The 19,590-nt window shown below is 44.8% G+C and overlaps 1 protein-coding gene across 2 annotated transcripts in view; it reads left to right on the top strand.

The window, feature by feature from the left end:
- The first annotated feature begins 12,163 nt into the window (after positions 1-12,163).
- Positions 12,164-19,590, top strand: part of LHFPL3 (LHFPL tetraspan subfamily member 3) — a 238,160-nt gene continuing 230,733 nt past the window's right edge. For both annotated transcript variants that reach the window (XM_051607895.1, XM_051607896.1), the window contains exon 1: positions 12,164-12,632. In XM_051607895.1, coding sequence (XP_051463855.1) covers positions 12,164-12,632 — 469 coding nt within the window. The remainder of the gene's footprint in view (positions 12,633-19,590) is intronic.

Here is a 19,590-nt window from a genome sequence, read left to right as displayed (position 1 = left end):
ATCATCCTAAATGGGTAGTCAGCAAATTGAGGGTGGGCTAATATTACAGTGATTCCTAGCAAAAGAATGAGAAGTGGGGTTTTGTCAGATCGGTGTGTCAGAGTGAGAAATCCACACAGCATTTAACCTCCTATTCTGTGCCATTTTGATTTCAAAATTAATACTATCCAATATCAATATTGCAAGTACTAAGTGGATTTAAAAGTAAATTACATGTTTTATGGGGTATTTCCTTAAAAGAATGCTTAATGGAAGAAGGTGTGTCTCTGAAAAGCTCTGCAGTGACAAGTGCCTGGTCCAGTACTGTTCTTTTTTTGTTTTGTTTTGTGGGTTTTTTGTTGTGTTTTTGTTTTTGTTTTTTTTTAATTAGGAACTGGATAATAAAATTTGCAAAAACTCACACACTGAGAAAATGGTAAATCATTAGGAGAACTTTCACAAAGTGATTCTGCACCACTATATAAACTGGACACCTATTACAAGGGGGAAATAACAACCCTCCAAAAAGCCCAAAAAAACCCAACTGCAGCCAAGACAAGACTTTTGCTGCCTTTCACAGAGAAGGGTTTTTACATTACTTGTTTTACCAGACAAAGGTTAAAGTATCTGTAAGCACAGGCTGCAGTTCTGCCAGTGAAGAGTGGGGCATTGCATTAGAATAAACAGGACTGAGAATATTCATGGGTCACAATAAATCAGCTGAGGGAAAGCACTGATGATAACTGCCACTGCCAGGCTGGACTGGGAAGCAAGAACATTTCAGTCTCTCTGAAATGGAGTCCTTGGTCCAGGAGCATCCACTGTGCTACCAAACAGCTGAGTGGTCCCAGGCCAGATGCTTCACTTTTTCTGTTGTTCATTCTGTATTTCCTAGTTAATGATGCTGTGGCCCTGCCTAAAGGTTTTTTTCAATCTCAAAAGTCAAATGACTACTGATAAATTGTCAAAGGTTCAGAAATAAGATGGGCGAGTAATCCAGAGTTAGGGAAGTGCATGTTACAGTGATTAAGTGTCTTTGGCAGCTTGGGTTTTTGAAAGAGTGAGAAGTAACTTGATCAAGGTCTTTAGGTATGTATGTGGTAAGAACAGGGCACTTGATACATTACAGTTGGCACCTATTAGACAAAGCTACAACAAAATCTAATCCCTGGAAGCTGAATCTAGTGAAAAGCATTGCCGTTATATTGTATCCTAAATCTTCTTTGGGGTCTTCTCACAGACCATCCCTAGCCACTTTTCTGGCAAGTAAATCTGCAAAATAGCCCTAATATTCCAGTGTAGCATCTTGATGCCGCGACACACATTTAACTTCTGTCAAGTTACCATCCTTAGCTCCAGGCCCTCCAGGCCAGGCACAGCAAGGAAAACTACAACAGAAACAACCACTATATTTTCTATTCAGAATTGTTATCACTTACAAGCTGCAACATTTGACAGAGCCAAAGCCTGAATGCAGCCCTCCCTCTGCCAAGTCTCCCAGAGCTCTGCCAAGAGCCCAGGCATGCCAACCCCAGGACATGTCCTGGGGTGGTGGCAGGGACAGAGATTTTTGAGTGCCATGGTCTAGAGCAAAGGCCAGCTCTGGCCTCTGCCCACCACAGGCTTCTGCAGAGAGGCTTCCTGCATGGCCCTGCGCCAAAAACCTCCCCAGCAGAGTAGGGAAGAGCTGTATGATGCTGATGGTCCTTGACCACTTTATCCCCTCTTCTTCATCCCTAGTGGCTGGCAAGGACCAAGCCAGTGCTGTCAGGTGGGGGCTCCAGCCCATGGTGACTTCTACAGAACTTTGACCAGACCAAATGTGATTTGTAATTTGAAAAGGAGAGCTCCCAAACTGTGAGATGTTGTCCTAAATACACACCCTAGAGACCAACCACAAGTTTTTGGTGTGGAGACAGGGCATTCTGGATGAATTGTTACAACCTGTGTTTTGCAAATGAGCCTATTACATTAATTTCTCAAAAAGACAAATTACGAATAAAAAATCAATTCACATGCTGAGAGATTCATTTTGATAATAGTAGCAGGGAAAAAACCCAACAAACCAGCAAACCAGAAGTGTTGTTTCAATATTTCCAAAATTAAATGGTCTTGGTTTTGTTATCTAGTCGTGCTTCATTATAAAACTGATGAAAGTTTAGTGTTAATAAATGATAAAAGTATGGGGAAAATGAGCAATGCATCTGACTGGATATTAGTTTTCCCCAATCTATTTTCAGTTTGGCCACCAAACAGAAAAATCAATTCTTCTCACAACTCTATTCCATATGAATGTGTCTCTCTTTCAATACACCACTCTCCACAGTTTTCTCCTCTTCTGTGGAGTCTTACTTTTGATGGATACAGTAACTTGTGGTTTTCCCCAGGTGATATCTTCTAATATTTTTTCTCATGTAAATTCCCCTTAATTTTTTCTACTGTTAGTGGTATTTGTAACTAGTTAGCCTCTACTGCAAGTTTCTTTAACATGATGTTTATTTTCTCCTTCAGATACTGAAGATATTAATTAAAATTTTATCTACTGGGTTTGTGGCTAAGTATGGCTCCAACATAGTTAAATGCTGGTTTTATTTATTTTCATTGTCTTTTACAAAGTTTTCAGTACAAATGGTAGTAAGTCCATCCAAGTAATTTAGAATGTTTTGGATAAGATACTACAAAATGCAGTATCACCTCCTTCAGTGGGAGGAGAATGCAGTTGCCCTTCCCTCCTCTTCCCATTTAACTGGCAAGAAGTATGTTGGATAAGACATACAATGTGTAAACTCCTGTTGTTTACTGCTCATTTGTTTCATTAGCCTCTTCAATTTAGTGACCACCTGCATCTGTTTTCCCCACCATTGTATGCACCCTTTATGCAAAGAGTGTCTAATATTGCCAATTGTCCACCTGATACATTTTTAAAAGCTATTAGTGTTGGCTCCACTCAACAGCTGTTTACCTTGGTACCCCATGATGATGAAAAATTAGAGACAATTTTAGGCCAAAGATCATTTCAGCAATATACATAAAGTAGGCATTTGTTTAAATGACAGCCTGAGGCTAAAAACAAAGACATACTCAAGAAGTCTGTTAGCATCAGAAGCAGCAGCAAGGGACTACAAAAGTGTTGGCTTACTTCTCAAGGGAAAGGCAAAATTTATAACAGATGACATGAGGACTGAAATTTGGTGGGTTTTTCTTTGCTTCATTATAGATGTTCAATTTGATCATATGGTTAATGCCATTAGCATCACTTTAGAGAGGTAAACCTCCAGATGTGGAATAGGAATACAAATAGGAATATGTTAAAGAACACCTAGATGGGTTTGCTGAGCAGGGAAGCACATGTAAATTACTGAGGAAAATCTAAATCTAAATTCTAAATCTTACAGGCAGGAGGCTGAGGCAATATCATGCTATGCATGTTTTATAATATTAGGAAGATTATAAAAGGACAAATATAGTGTCTGTGTTTAGAAAAGGATGAGGAAGGAGTATGAACATGGATAACAGTCTGCCAAGTTATAATTCCTAGAATAATATGAAAAAAACCAATGTTTTTTATGAATACACAGAAGATACACCAGAGATGAGTAACACCTAACCTGGATTTATCTTGTCAAATTTAATTTATTCTGTTCTAGTACCGGATAACTGGCCTTGTAGATAAAGACAAAGATATAGGTATCCTGTATCTTGACTCTTTTAAGGCTTTTAATGCCCTCTCATCTAATATTTTCATAGCCAGATGAGGAAAGGTTCACAGAATCACAGAATATTAGGGGTTCAAAGGGACCTCCAAAGATCATTGAGTCCAACCCCCCTGCCAGAGCAGGACCAAAAAAAACCAAACTGGGGCAGATCACTCAGCAAGGAATCCAGACATGTCTTGAAAGTCTCCTGAGACTCCACAACCTTTCTGCGGAGCTTTGTCCAGTGTCCTGTAACCCACACAGTAAAGTTCTTCCTCATGTTGAGGTGGAACTTCCTGCGCTCGAGTTTGAATCCATTGTCCCTTGTCCTATCACAGGGCACAAGTGAAAAGTGCTTGTCCCCACCTTCTTGATGCCCAGCCCTCATGTATTTATAGACATTAATTAGATCCTCCATCAGCCTTCTCTTCTCTAGACTAAAAAGCCCCAGGTCTCTCAGCCTTTCCTCTTAAGGCAAGAGTTCCAGTCCCTTAGTCATCCTCATAGCCCTTTGTTGGACTTTCTCAAGTAGATCCCTGTCCCTCTTGAACAGGGGAGCCCTGGTTGTTTACATGAAGCTCCTGGAAGGTGAACACATAGGTATGTGGCATGGAACACTTAGAATAGTAGTTACTCATAGCCCACTGATACATTGAATGTGTGTATCTTTAGCAGTTCCACAAGAACAATTAAATACGTTACATGCTTAGATACGTTTATATGCACTAGACTATATTAACCTAAGTGAGCTGCAAGCACTCTGGAGACTTAAGCAGTTAAGTACATAAGCATGATGCTGTGCCTAGGTTAGTATAACCTGCTTGTCATAAGGGCTAATTAATCACATTAGCATCTTGCTAATGTGACCACACTGCTTGTGGTAGCTGTGATATGCCTGAATGGCACTGCATTATGCCACAGATACACTCTGAAAGAGACAAATTCCATACTTTCTCCATTTAATCTCTTTCCCCTGTCTGCTCTAGGTCAAGAAGGTAATTTAGTGGCAGGTGACTCAGATATGTTTAAACATTTTATCATAAATTCACCTGGAAACACATCAGATGTAGCTGTGCTGTGTTGTGTAATTCCAGGGTGAATGTTCCCTTTATGCTGGAATATCATCTACAGCATCAAAATCACTTGCTGCAGCTCCCCAGCTTCCCTGGCAGATTCCTCTATCCAAGGTATTGATCAGGCTCTGTGTTAGAAAGGTCTGCATAGTCCCTAATACCTACACTAGAAGAGTGGTAATTTTCCTGCTTTTCCTGAAAATATATTAGATTACAGGAGGACAATTCTAGCAGATCAATGCCAGAGCAGTTAATATCACCTACTTTTGCCTCCCTGCTGTATAGTTCTAAAATTAGAAGCAAGCAGAAACACGATGCAGCATCCTAATTGGCTTGTCACTAGGGTAAAGTAACTGGCCAGCTTCTGACTTACTGGAGATCAGAAAGTCCTTCTCTTGCTGCATCCTCACTGGTCTGTTGTTTAACCAGCCAGGAAGAAATATTTGGAAATAAATGTAAGATATATTTAATTGGATTAGAATGTTCATCTGACTAAAGCATGATTTTTAATGCAGTGTGAGGTAAAATATTTTTAGTCATTCTCTACTGTGAAAAAAATTACCTGTAAACAATACCTTGACTACAGTACTATTACCTTGTTAAGGTAAAACTGTGACATAGGGGCAGAGGGGGTACTTTAGGTACAATTTTTGAAAGTCTCATTAATGTTATGTTTGGCATCACATAGTCCTTATTCAAGTGGTTGAATGTTAATGGTAGTAAAGTTACAGCCATCTACACGATGCTTGGGGGTCTGGAAATAAAACCTAAAATGTAGGCAGAAGGGCTTATTTATTACTCTAGACTACGCTGGTCTAAAGAAATATTAAGTCCTCCATGTGAATTCTAGTTTAGGAGACATACCTTAACTAAACTTTGATTATATGAAAAACATGTCTAGACACTAGCCTTAATGCACAGCTATTTTTGAAGGTGTACAGTCTCTAGCCTGCAGCACAGTATTTCACAGTGCCAGTTGTATTGAATCTGCTGGCCCTCTGGCAAACAGCTGCCACAGCACAAGAGGCAAAATTTTCATCATTTCAGAAGGAGTCTCTGATGGTGTGTCTGAATGGCACAACACAGCAAGCCACCTGAAGGCCCTGTCTGGGTAAATTAGCAGCACTGACAAGCAGGCTGTGCTAGCAAGGCAGAGTGCTGCACTCTGTGGTTGCTGTTGGGAGGGAGATGACTTGCTCTGAGAAGCTCTAGATAGTAAGACACTGCACTGGGCCATGCAGAATGCCCTTGGCATTGTAAGATAGCTTAGCAAGCGCAGAGAGCAAGCCTTCCTTCATGGACAGGCACTTGGGAAAGCTCTCAAGTGGCCCATAAAGTGTTTTATTTTAGCCAGTGTGTTTCAGAGTAGTTTTGTAACTCCTCCAAGTTCCTTAGGAAGCTGAAGCAGGTCACACAGAATCACAGAATCTTAGGGGTTCGAAGGGACCTCAGAAGATCATCGAGTCCAACCCCCCTGCTGGAGAAGGACTAAAAGAAAAAAACAAACACAAACAAACAACTAGGGCAGATCATTTAACAAGGCATCCAGACAGGTCTTGAAAGTCTCCTGAGACTCCACAACCTTTCTACGGAGCCTGTTCCAGCGTTCCGTAACCCACACAGTAAAGTTCTTCCTCATGTTGAGGTGGAACTTCCTGTGCTCGAGTTTGAATCCATTGCTCCTTGTCCTATCACAGGGCACAAGTGAAAAGAGCTTGTCCCTGCCTTCTTGATGCCCAGCCCTCATGTATTTATAGACATTAATTAGATCCCCCATCAGCCTTCTCCTCTCTCGAGTGAAAAGCCCCAGGTCTCTCAGCCTCCATCATCTTTCCAGGAATGGAGGTGAGGCTGATGGGTCTGTGATTTTCTGGATCTTCCTTCTTGCCCTTTTTGAAGACTGGAGTGACATTTGCCTTCCTCCAGTGCTTAGGCACCTCTCCTATTTGCAATCATCTTTAAAAAATGATGCAGGGTGGTAGGACAATAACAGCTCTCTCAACACACTTGGGTGCCCAGGACTTGTGCATCAGGGCCCATGGACTTGTGCACATTCAATTTACATAACTGATCTCTGACTCACTCTTCATTGATTAGTGAAGAGTCTTCCCTGATCAAGACTTCCCCTCCTGTATCCAGGGTCTGGAGCTCATAAGGGCTGGATTTAGTAATTTCTCTAATTTTTAAGGTAGGTCTAATTTCAACCATTTCTGACTAAATCAGTGATGACAACAGCAGTTTCACTGACACTGATAACAGTAATCCTAGCCGGCCCTTTGCTGTGCCTCTTCCATAGCTGTAAACAGTACAGAAATAGAAAACAAAGCCACTTCCCACTCCCTGAGCAGGAACATTTCACCAGTGCAGCCAGGTCCCTGGGGGAAAGGAAGTCAAAATCTGCAGAAAATATAATAAAAAAGACATAATGTAAAAGTTAATGCTTTTTGATAGACAGCAAGAGCTCATCAGTGGTGAGGCTGCAGGTTGCCATGGTGACAGGGCTGCACACCAGGGCTGCCAATGCTCCCTCCAGTGCCCTGGTCTCAGGCTCAAAGGGAATCACTCCACTCCGCCAGGTAAACACACCAGCTACTGTTTGCTGCCAGCTCCGGACAGTGTGGGACAAGAGAAAAATTGATCTGGACTGACACATGTTTTAAGATGCTACCGACCGGTGCTGACACCCAGTCAAGCTGTAATCAAGCCCAAAACATGCTTAGGTTATCTCGGTCATCAGTCAAATGGTACAAAAATTCCCACTTGGCCTTTAGTGCTTTCCCAGCTCCAACTCACACTGAGCTCCAAGGTAGGGGCTGGTCTCTTCTCCCTACTAAGAAACAACAAGAGAAAATGGTCTCAAGTTGTGCCAGGGGAGGTTTAGATTGGGTAGTTGAAGAAACTTCTTCACTGAAAATGTTATTGAACACTGGCACAGGCTTCCCAGGGAGGTGGTTGAATCACCAACCCTGGAGGTATTTAAAAGATGTGTAGATGTGGTGCGTAGGGATATGGTTCAGCAGTGGACTTGGTAGAGTTAGGTTAATGATTGGACTTGATGATCATCAAGGTCTTTTCCAACCAGAACAATTCTATGATTCTGTTTTAGTGGGCTCAGAGTGAAATTGCCAAGTTTTGATAGCCAGTGAGTGATACCACAGAAACCTGGGAGGGAAGTCCCAGAGAAGCAGAACAGTTCATGTACTCTTACATGCAGCTAGAGATATGACAAGCTACTTGGCAGCCAGAGCCCTCTGTGAAGCAGGGGAAAAAAGCCTCTGAGGCAGAGCTGCATTTTAAGAGGGCTGGATGCAGGAAACTGCTCAGAGGGGTGGGCAAGATGCAGTTGTGTGCCTGAAAGGGAGCATCTCACTGTCATGAAAGTTCAACTGTATCCATGTGAGTATACTCTCATGTGCTCAACAGTTTTTCCCAGTTCTATCACCTGTCACCCTAGCAGGGTTCAGCTCCACAAAACTGATCATTCATTCTCAGACACCTTCATTACTATTTATTCATTAACATGTAACTTCCTACTACTCCATTTCTTCCTCACGGGATTATTTCTTTTCTGTGTGAGTCCTCTCTCTTGCTAACTCTTCTCTAACCATTCATTCACTCCTTCTCCCCTCTATTTTTCTCTTAGTCTCACACCACATGACTGTCAATTATTTCTCAGATGTGCATTCCTTGCCAGACAGGCCCAGCAATTGCATTCACCTGTTGCTCTTACTGACCACATCCAAGAGTCTCTCCAGCACAACATAAATGTCCAAGCAGTCTCTACTGCTGCTCCATCCACTGTAAATAATGGACTAGATCGAAGAGAAGACCTGTAACTGATTAGAAGCATTAACCAAATAACAAGCTTATTTTGTGTTTTGCATAATCATCTATATTTACAAAAAATGAGCATGTTTGTGGTTAGACAAAATTATCAGGAATATGGTCCAGGCCAATTTTGGGTACAAAGTATAGTTTTAAAGATTCTCCTTAACCTTACCTATTTTATAAGCACACATGCAAGCAAAAATGCTTTTAAAAACAATAATACAATTGTAAAATCCAGTACTCAACAGGATGTGAAAAAAAAAAAAAAGACCTGTCTGTGCCACTTGATTTACATCCCCTTTGTTCTGTGTTGCAAGCTCACATGCTAATTTGTAAGTAGGATCCTACCTTATCAGGTGTGTGAGACAGCATCTGCTGTCCAGAAAGATCAGGATTATAAGAATCCTGTTGCACCCGTTGAAGAAGCTTTTGGCAAAAATCCTGGCTTAATACTCTGAGTTTTTTAGATGAGACTAGGTGACAGCCACAGGACTGGGACCCAGTAAATTCCCAGGGAGAAAAAAAACCTGCAGGTACAAGTCGCTGGAGAGAAAGGATAAACTTCTGAGGATTACGATGATGAAAGGTGTCCTGAAGAGCTGAAGACTATCCCTGCTTCTGCCACAGAATTCTTCTGTGATGCCAGGCGAGACGCTTAAAAATGTTTATAGAAGAGAAGCAGCTCAGTATGGCACCTTCTGAGGCCTCGTTTGCAGAACTGCTGCAACCAAAATCCTTGGGAGCTCTGCTTTGAGAAATGAGGTCTCAGCTGCCCTTGAACTGTTCTGTCCAGAATATACCAACCTTCTACCTCATAAAGACATGATTTTTCCTAAGATTATGAAGCACATGTATAACTGCGGTAAGAACCAAAAAAACCCCTCCTGAATCTGCCTTTGGATATGCTGAAGTAATATGTGACAGCAAAGACAATCTAGGAGGATTCAAAGCTCTAGAGAGGGACACAACCAGAATGCTTCAGCTGCCCCCCAAAACCAGACACTTGCATTAAACTGAAGGACTAGAGTGTCACTTAGAGTCCATGTGAAATCTGTGTCCTTTTAGTGCTGGAGGCCAGTGAGGACATCCTAGAACAACCAAACCAGTCACTGCCTAGAAACAGGCAATCACATCTCCTTTCCCACATCTTTTACTCAGCTTGTCAGCAAAATCCTAGTTTCTTCCCTGCTTCTGCTCTTTCCCATTCTTGCTCAGGCTGGTTCCCACATTTCCCTACCCCAACCTGACGCTATTCCCCACATCCCATTATCTCCACCTCCCCAGCTCCCTTAGTCCATCCCTTTTGCAGAACATCATTTCTCTTCTCCTGGCTCCTTCCCAGGTCCCAGTCTCTTCTTCCTGCCACACTGATTCCATGTTTCATCTTCTTTGTGTGCATATTCACATGTCCACTATCCCTAAACCTCTCATTTGGTCCAGACACCTTCCCCACTTTCTTTTTGAGCCCTCAGAACTTTTCACCCAACCCTCACTCCAACCTCCATCCCTAAATTGGGCCACTTCAGGTCTCCTCCTATCTTCTAGGTCTGGCTCTCATTGTCTTCTCCATGCTTGATGGCCCTTTAGAGCACGGAAGACAGGCATCCTGCACTGAGTCCCTGGGACCCAGTCAGCCTTAGCCTGGAGAGAACAGTACTGATCACTGAAGGAAAAGACCACCACTCCTGCCAACTGAGGCTGGAAGGAGTTCAGTTACTCTCTGCAGGAGATGTATGAGCAGTCTGCTCACAGGCAGCAACTGCAGTAGGAGAAGAATGAGGCAGTGGAGAAAAGGTGGGCACCTACATCAGTGACAGACAAAGCACCCTTGGTGGGAACTGAATCTCTACAAATTTTAGTTATAGGTTGCATGCTTGGATCCACTTCCCTGAGAAAGTGAGGCATGAGTATTTGGGATTCACACTGCCCATGGTGTCTGGGCAAATCCACGCCATCTATGTGTGTCACCCCATTGCCCTCCAAGAGGGGAGTGCTCCCACATACAGGGCAGTAACAGCATGTCAGTATTGAAGTGGTTCCTCTTGAACTTCCGCCCTTCAGCAACAGCCTCCAAAGCTCTTGCCTACCCCTGACTTGAGTGTGGAGGCCTGAAAACCTGTTAGCAAGTGCTGCCCCTTACTAGCCCCTTTGATGCAACCTTGGGAAGGGCTGGCATGCACACTCCATTGGGCTGCGCCTGTTTTTTGGCAGTCACAGAGCAGCAACCGAACTTTGAAGCAAATTTAAAAACGTTAATGCATGGCAGGAGTAATCTCCACACAAGTCTCCCTCCTCCCAGGCGCTGATGAGCTCCAATATTTAATTGAGTGCAGCCCTCTGCCGGCACCGAGCGACAGCCTGCGTGGCTGCTGGCTCATCCCAGCCTCCCTCCGCTCCGGCTGAGAGCACGTCCCGGGAGAGGACAACCCTCAGAGCGATGCATGTATGTGCCATCAATTACTGTTATTAACTCAGGCTCAACGCATAGGTCAGGGACTGCAAATCCAAGTGTCACTGGCATAGGAATGATTATTACCAGATGCTAATTGCTCATTAATATATGCTAATCACTGCTGCATGCCAACATGCTCAATGCAGAGTGCCAGGCCAAAGTGACTTGGCTGGAGCAGAGCTGCTCTTCTCCCCCGGTGTCACCTCGCCCATCCACGCTGAGAGCTGCCACTGTGGCCCCACAGCTGCTCTGTGCTCACGGTGGTGGTCTCTGCGACCATCACCCCACCTCCTGAGGTGAGGCGCATCCCCCCATTTCCGCGCTCCCTAGCCCCAAGACCTGGCCCTGGAGGAGGTTTGATTCAGACAGGAGAGAAGCGTTGCCGGGCTCCAGCTGTGCCGGGGCAGGAGGCCACTGCTCGCCCCACCACGGGGGGATTCTCAGTTACAGCCTCTGGCTCTTCGAAGACGGACTGATGTTTTGTGAGGGAACGGATCGCATAGGTTTTTAAAATAAACCCACACACTGGTTTTAAACTTTAAAACCCTGTTTCCTGAACATGTCTCCCAGCACACGCCGCATGAGCAGCGCCACGAGTCCGCTCAACCAGCCGCTGCCCCGGCCGGGCGCAGCAGCCCCGGGAACCCACCGGGGACGGGCCGAGGCGAGGCCGCGGCTGCAGCGCCCCCCGCGCGGGGCTCGCCCTCCCTGCCCGCCCCCGGGGCACCCGCGGCCCCTCCTCGGGGTCACGGCCGTGCCGCCCCCGCCCCGGGCTGCCGTAGCGCAGGGCGGCGGGGCCGCTCCCGCCCCGCGGCGGGCGCTGGGCGGTCAGTGCCCGGCGCGGCGAGGAGCTGCGGGCGGCGGCGGGAGGGCGGGCTGCGGGGCGGGCGGCAGCGCCGAGCCCCGGTAGGCGGCGGCGGGCCGTGTCGGTGCTGCCGCTGCTGCTGCTGCTGCTACTAGCGCGGAGCCGCTGAAGCCCGGCGGAGGGGCTCGTCGGCTCTGGCACGCAGCGGCGGCGGCGGGGCGCGCCGCGTCGAGCCGAGCGAGCGGGGAGGAGGAGAAGGAGGAGAAGGAGGAGGAGGAGGAGGAGGAGAGGAGGAGGAGGAGGAAGGGGAGGGGGGATCTTCTCGGCGAGGATGCCCGGAGCGGCTGCAGGGACGGCGGCGACAGGAGCAGGCTCGGCAGGAGCGGCAGCAGCGGGGATGCTCCCGGCTCAGGAGGCGGCCAAGATCTACCACACCAACTACGTGCGGAACTCGCGGGCCATCGGCGTGCTCTGGGCCATCTTCACCATCTGCTTTGCCATCGTCAACGTGGTGTGCTTCATTCAGCCCTACTGGATCGGGGACGGCGTGGACACCCCGCAGGCAGGGTACTTCGGGCTCTTCCACTACTGCATCGGCAACGGCTTCAGCCGAGAACTCACCTGCCAGGGCAGCTTCACGGACTTCTCCAGCCTGCCCTCGGGAGCCTTCAAAGCTGCCTCCTTCTTCATCGGGCTCTCGATGATGCTCATCATCGCCTGCATCGTCTGCTTCATCCTCTTCTTCTTCTGCAACACAGCCACCGTCTACAAGATCTGTGCCTGGATGCAGCTGACCTCTGGTGAGTGGGGGCAGCGGCCCCGGCCCTGGGGGGACTCCGCGCCGTCCTGCCCGGCCCTGCCCTCCCCGGCCCCGCGGGGGGCACGGGCGGCTCCGGAGAAACTTGCGGCGCCCGCAGCCGCCCGGGCCGGCAGGGGGTCCGGGTCCGGGGCGCCCCGCCGGGGCAGGTGGTGCTCGGGAGGCCGGGACGCGTCCGCAGCGCTGCGGAGCGGTGCCGGTGTCTGCCCCGGGCCGCCCCGCCGGGTCCCGGCCGTGGGCCGAGGTCCGGCTGAGCCCGCAGCCCCCCCGCGTCCCGTTGAGGAGCAGGGGTGCCCGCGGCAATTGTCCGGTTTCGGCCTGTGAAGCGACCCACGAGCGTCAGACAACCCCAGGGAGGGTTGGCGGGCAGCGGCACCCCAGGCTCTCCAGCTCTGGGTCTGTCGCTAAAGGTCAGGAGAAAATGGCAGTGGGGGCCGTGGGGACGCCTCGAGCAGGCGACGGTGGGTGAAGGCAACTGCCAGCCTGTTGAAGGTTAGTCCTGAGCCCAGGTTTCCACCTGGTCAAGGGAGAGCCCACTTCGGTTTAGCGGGAAAGGTTGGTGAGGTCTTCTGCTGGCCGACTGGAAGGGCAGCTGAGGTCATTGGATGTTGTATGGATGAGTTTTGGTTGGGGTCTGTTCAACCTGTTTGTAAGGTTTATTTTCCTCAGTATGGTAGGAGTGTGAAGAAAAAAAACACCATTCCAATTGCTCGTTTTGACTCAGAAGATCTCCTGACTTCATTTGACTTTCCCCATCACATCCAGTGTCTCCCTTGGGAAAGCACATGATAAGGAAGAGGGAGAACACCAGGACATCCCTTTTTGCATTTTCAACATCTTTCCCTCTGAGTTAGTAGAGAACTGGTGATTTGTGTGTAGCTGGGAGGCAGAAGAGCAGAAAAGAATAGTCTGTAGAGTCGAGATGGTAATAAAATAAGTTTCAGCAAGACAGAAAATATTAATTCTTCAATAATTTGGAAAAAAAAATAATCTAAAAGCATACCTTCTGCTCCTCCTTCCAGTAAGACCCCAACATTGAGAAGTTTTGCCTTTACAGCAATAAGCTGTTGGGGAAACAGAGCAGAATGTCTCAAAATGGGCTCACAATCACTTTTGCAGCCCCCTTAATTGACCTACATTCATTTCAGCTTCTGAGCAGTAATTCTGCTGGGCTGTTTGCTGAGCAGCTTCAGCATTATTCAGTTTGCCACTCTACTCCATGACGCTTAGTGGAAATTTCTGGCTTGTATGAAACCGCTTTAACCATTTATTTCTGTGATGTTGGTTTTATGTGTGTTATATATATATATGCTGTTTCCATCAGTTAAGTTTCTGTATTGTTTCTTTATTTATCGCTTGGGGATTCATCTGCAGTCATCTGGGGATGGTACATTTTACCCTGGTTCCACTGAGACTAGGTTTGTGTTCATTATCTTTGCACTGGGAATCCTCTTTGATGCTGGTGCCTACTTTCTCTGTTCAGTAACATGCATTCTGATACAGTCTTATTAATTGCACACAGTCATGTCACTTGGCTCTTTCATCTTTGCACCACTAATGTATCCTCTGCTCCACTGAGGACTTTGCACTCAGCTGTCTCCTCTCCTTATGGCTCTGCTAGCAAAAGGTGGCAACGAATTTTCCCTGGTTGAGTGCACCCTCAGCCTGTTTTGTTCATGTTTGGTATGCAGTAGGAGAACACTATTTCCAATTCCCTTACACTTTCCAGCATCAGAGATAATGGTGTTTTATTTATATGGTTCCACTGCTTCATGCCAACAGAAGCTAGTGCAAGGTAGATAAAAATTATTCCAATTCCTTTACTGCATTTCTGCACAGGTGAATAATAATGTTTAGAAACCACTGCAAGCAGCTGATCTACAGGAGCCTAACCAGTCTATACCATACCATAGTCTATACCTGTGTGTGTGCAGGTATGAATGACACTGAAAATACGTGTTCAGCCAAAATAACATGGAATTTTTGTAATCTCCAAAGCTGGTAGTTAAACTGTTGGCATTAAAAATCAACAAAAGGAGTTTCACATCAGCAGTAGAATAACTTTTCAGACTGCTTATGTCCAAAATTTAAAAAATAGAGGAATACGTGTATAGCCAAGTGGTTACTGGCCATCTTTCCTGGTTTGTATGCGAATGCCCTGGAAGAACTGGAACAATGCTGGGTTGACTGTTGCTTGCTGAATGTTGTACCTTAATTCATCATTTACCTGACTTGATTTCTGTATTACCTCAAAAAAGTTTCTGCAAAGAGAGAGAAAACTACCAGAGCATCCATATTGGTTTGGGTTGCATCTTTTAAAGATGGATGCAGTGGTGGTGAGACAGAAGGATAAAATGTGCAGGACAAGAGAGTTACAGTGAGTTCCAATAGGTTTTCTATGAGATGTATGACCTACTTCTCTTATTACTTCACTGTTTTGAGAGTGTAAGTAATCAGCAATAATAAGCTTAAGATGCTTATGTCACAAATAATATAGTAATATCATCTACATATGCATATAGTTCTGCGTAGTGCAGGAACCAAATTGAACATGAAGAGGTAAACTGAACAAGTATGTAAGTATAGCTTTGATTTTGCTTGCTATTATGTACCTTAGTAGTGTTAGCATTCAGTGAGATCATATAATACTTAAAATTGATGTAATTTAAATCTCCTTAGAAGCGTTTTTTTTACATGGGATCATGCTTGATTTAGAACTGCAAATAAAAGATTAGGAACTATTTTCTTTAAAAGAAAGATTTTTATTATATTCTGTCCTGCATGAGTCATTATAGATTGTCTGCATGATATAGCTCTTGTTTTGAAGAGGTGGTTTTTAAATAAGGAAAAGGTAATATATTGGACACAAGCATTTTCAGTCCTTGTTGCTGTCTAATCATGTCTGTGACATGATTAAGCAGAAAAATCCCAGGAAAAGCTATTTCCTTTGTGTACATGAGGACAACATACATTAGCCTCCCTTATGATTTTGCCATGGCTTAGACTGTTTCTTTTGTTCCTTGTGCATAATGCTGTCAGGGTGCACTTGATATCTTGAGAGCAGGTGTTGGCAGCCTTGTTCACCAGCCCCTAGCCTCCTCTTCTGCAATTTCAAAATTATATGGACAAGCACTTGCATGCACACTTACCTAATTTGAGCAGCTGGATGAACACAAACACACTTAGCAGAAGTGTTAGAAAGGAGGTATTATTGCTCTTTACTACCCCGCATCTAAAATTTGCAAGGAACCTCACAAATAAAGACACTTAATGAGATTTATTTCTTTATAAGTTAATTAAGTTAAACAGTTCTGTTGTTGTGATTTTTTTTCATTACTAGGCACTTGTTACTTTTTTTCTTTACTAGGACGTGGCAAGTTACAGGAAAGAGAAAAATAGAGAAAGCAAAAGAAAATTATAGAAGTGTCCAATGAACAAGTAAGATGAAACCAATCTATGTGTTTTTCAGCAGATGCCTAAGCCCATGCCAACAATAAGAGGACAATTGAACAAAACAACCCAAAACCTATGTACTTTGTCAAACTGCAGGCCCATCTAGTCCAGTGATCTCCAACAGTGGTCAGTAACATAAGCCCACAGAAGCATCAGAGCTGTGAAAGCTCTTCTTGCCCTCCAAAGCTCGTTTTGCCCTCAGTACTCTCTGTTCTCCAGCACTTGTGTTCAGGGATTTCCCGAGATATGTATTGGCATGTGAAAGCTTTTGCTGGAATTTCTTTTCTTGTGACTTGGGTCACTTTTTGAACCTGTGTAAACTACGAGTGTTTACAGTGCCAAAGAGCAAGGAGTTCCACTGCTTAATGGAAGTTGTGTGAAGATTCAGTAGGGGGGTTTTATGTTTTAAACCCTGGACCTGCCTGTTTTGTTTGATCCCCCTAGCTCATGTATTGGAAGAGGCTGTGAACAAGGGAGTCCCAGACACCTTCCCATTGCTGGTCTGGATTACACATTTGCTGTATCCTCTCAGTTACGTGCTTTTTGAGACCTGATGAGTCTTTGCCTTCTGAATCATTGCATAGTCCTTAGGTTGTACCATGCCTGTGATCATTCCTGCTGTCCTGCCCACAGCCATTTCCAGCCTTTTCTGTACCAGGAGTACACACAGTATTCCCCCTGTACTCAGGGCTACACCTGGAGTATTGTGTCCAGTTTTGGGCACCTCAATTCAAGAGAGATATCAAGGTGCTGGAGCGAGTACAGAGGAGGGCAACAAAGCTGGTGAAGGGCCTAGAGAATAAATCTTATGAAGAACACTTGAAGGAGCTGGGAATGTTTAGTTTGAGAAAGAGGAGGCTGAGGGGAGACCTCATCTGTCTCTACAACTATCTGAAAGGACATTGTAGAGAGGTTGGTGCTGGTCTCTTCTCACAGGTAATTAGCAACAGAACAAGAAGGAATGTCTTCAAGCTGCAACAGGGTAGGTTTAGACTGGGCATTAGGAAAATTTTTTTCACAGAAAGAGTGGTTAGACACTGGAATAGGCTGCCCAGGGAGGTGGTTGAGTCGCCATCCCTGGATGTGTTTAAGGATTGTTTGGATGTGGTGTTGGTGGATATGGTTTAGGGGAGAACTTTGTAGAGTAGGGATGATGGTTGGACTCGGTGATCCCAAGGGTCTTTTCCAACCTGAATAGTTCTATGATTCTATTCAAAACAGGCAAACCAGACATTTATACAGTGGCATAATAATATCCTCTCTTTATTTTTTTGTTCCTCTCCTAGTAATTCCTAATACTAACTTTGAATGTTAGTGAGCAGTGAGCTGATGTTTTCACAGAAATACCTATTATAACCCCAAGATCTCAGTCCTGAAGAGAAAGTCAACTTGGAGCACAAGATTGTGTGTAGTTACGTTTTTTTTTCCTCTTACAGAAACTGCTTCATATTTATTTATCTACACAGACTTTAGTTTGCCTTTTTATTGCCTAGTCACTCAGTATTGTAAAGTCTTTCTTTGTAGTCAGCTCTTATCTTATCTGGATGAATATCAGCAGCAAGCTTTGTCACCTCACCATTTACCCTGTTTTCCAGCTCATTTATAAATAAACGAGCAGCTCCCAAGTTCCAGCACAGATCCCTGCAGGACTCCACCATTGACCTCTCTCTGCTTGGAAAATTGACAGTATCCTCTTACCATCTGTTTCTAATTATTTATCCTTGCAAGGACATTTATTTTTATCCTCTGGGAATTTAGTTCTTATAAGACTTATGAATGACAGATTTATCAAATATCTTTTGGAAGTCCAAGTGGACTTGGTTAGCAGAAATTTCCACAGTGCACATTATTTTTTACTTCTTTGGAGAACTCTACTAGTTTTGTGAAAGATTACTTAAAATAGATGTGTTGGTCCTGCCTTATGCACTTCCTTTCATCACCCAAATATGCCACGTTTGTGCACAGGCTGACATACTCTATTGTCTTTCAGAGTTCTTACTGAATTACATGGTGCAGACATAAGTCTCTGTGTTTCCCCAAGATTTCCCTGGACCTGTTTTAAACCAGTTTTAAAAACTGGTTTCCTATTACTTGATTGGCAGTTCTTTGGACCCAAAGCAACCGTAAGAGAGAGGTTATTACACACCTCAATTAAAAGTTTGTTTAAAACAGGAAATTGTTTCAGAATGAAAATGTGGAGTTCTTTATTACATCTGTGTTGTTGTTTGTCTTTATATTTAAAATAAGTCTGCAGGACCAGGTGACTTTTATATAAGAGTCTTAAAAGGCTTGACCTTGATGCTCTCGGAACCTTTGTTACTGCTGTTTGTCAGGTCTTGGTATAGGAGTAAATTCCATAAGGCTAGAAAAAAACCCCAGTCTTGTACCAGTGTTTGAGCAGGGTGTCTAGTAGAGTCAGCCAAGGATCTTGTTTGTAGCCGCAGTACCCTTAGCAATTAGTTGGGAGAGCAATGTACTTTCATGGCTGCTGAACTTTGCAAGTTGCACAACAATTATTTGTTTAATAAATCATAGTAAGGATAGCTAAGTCTGTAGACTGATTTGGGTCTGGTAGTAACCTGGGCTTGCTTCAGCAGCCTGTATTTTAATACACCAAATGCAGTGTAAGACTTCTGGGGATCAAAAAGTAGGAGGTGTCCTACTGATGGGAGAATTACGGAAATTCTGCATTACAGAAAACAGTTATTTAGAAGAGAAATTAGAAACTGCAGTAGAGGGGCATCTGCATGTGAGCTCTCTGCACAGCTGCACTTAAGAAGTCCAGTGTGGTCCCTAAATGTGTATACAAAACATGGGGCTGCCCATGGTCACCGTGGTTCCTGTGCCTGCTCTGTCCACATCAAACATCTGTCGAGACTCTCTCTCAGGTATAAAGTAGAAAGGGTATCAGAACTAATTTAAAGAAATGAAAGAGTAAGAACTAAAAGGAATTTTCTTGCTACTCAAAAGAAGATTAAAAATTGATAGATTGTGGTGTATGAGGACCTACAGAGGGAGATTTCAAGTCGTGCAGTGCTCCTTAACTTGACAAACTCTGTGTTTGGAGGCTGTGGGCGCTGAAGTTACACAAATTTGCTTTAGCCATGAGGTGTGTACGTTTGTAACCTGCTAAGTTTAATTCGTTAATTATCTTCACAGCGGTTTCTTCTTCAATTTAAGACTTTATGTAAGACTGAGTGCCTCTTTCTAAGAGGCACCAGAAGGAAAGGATCTTAACCAACACTTCTGCCCACTTTTTCCCCCTCCATGTACTCCAGCTGTAAATTAGGAGGCACATGGGAGGCCAAAGGGAGAGGAAGGCAAGTCCAGAAACACCAAGCAGGTTTTTAAGCTGAATTTCAGCATTGATCCTGACTTCAGTAAGAGCATTAACACCCCTGCCCCACTTGCCGGGTTAGGCAACTGATGTTATTTAGTGGTCTGTGAACAGCAGTGGGTGTCACACCTTCATGGCAAAAATTCTGAAA

This window comes from Apus apus, chromosome 1 (assembly GCF_020740795.1).
Source record: "Apus apus isolate bApuApu2 chromosome 1, bApuApu2.pri.cur, whole genome shotgun sequence".
Classification (NCBI taxonomy): Eukaryota; Metazoa; Chordata; class Aves; order Apodiformes; family Apodidae; genus Apus; species Apus apus.
This window is presented reverse-complemented; position numbering and strand designations above follow the sequence as displayed.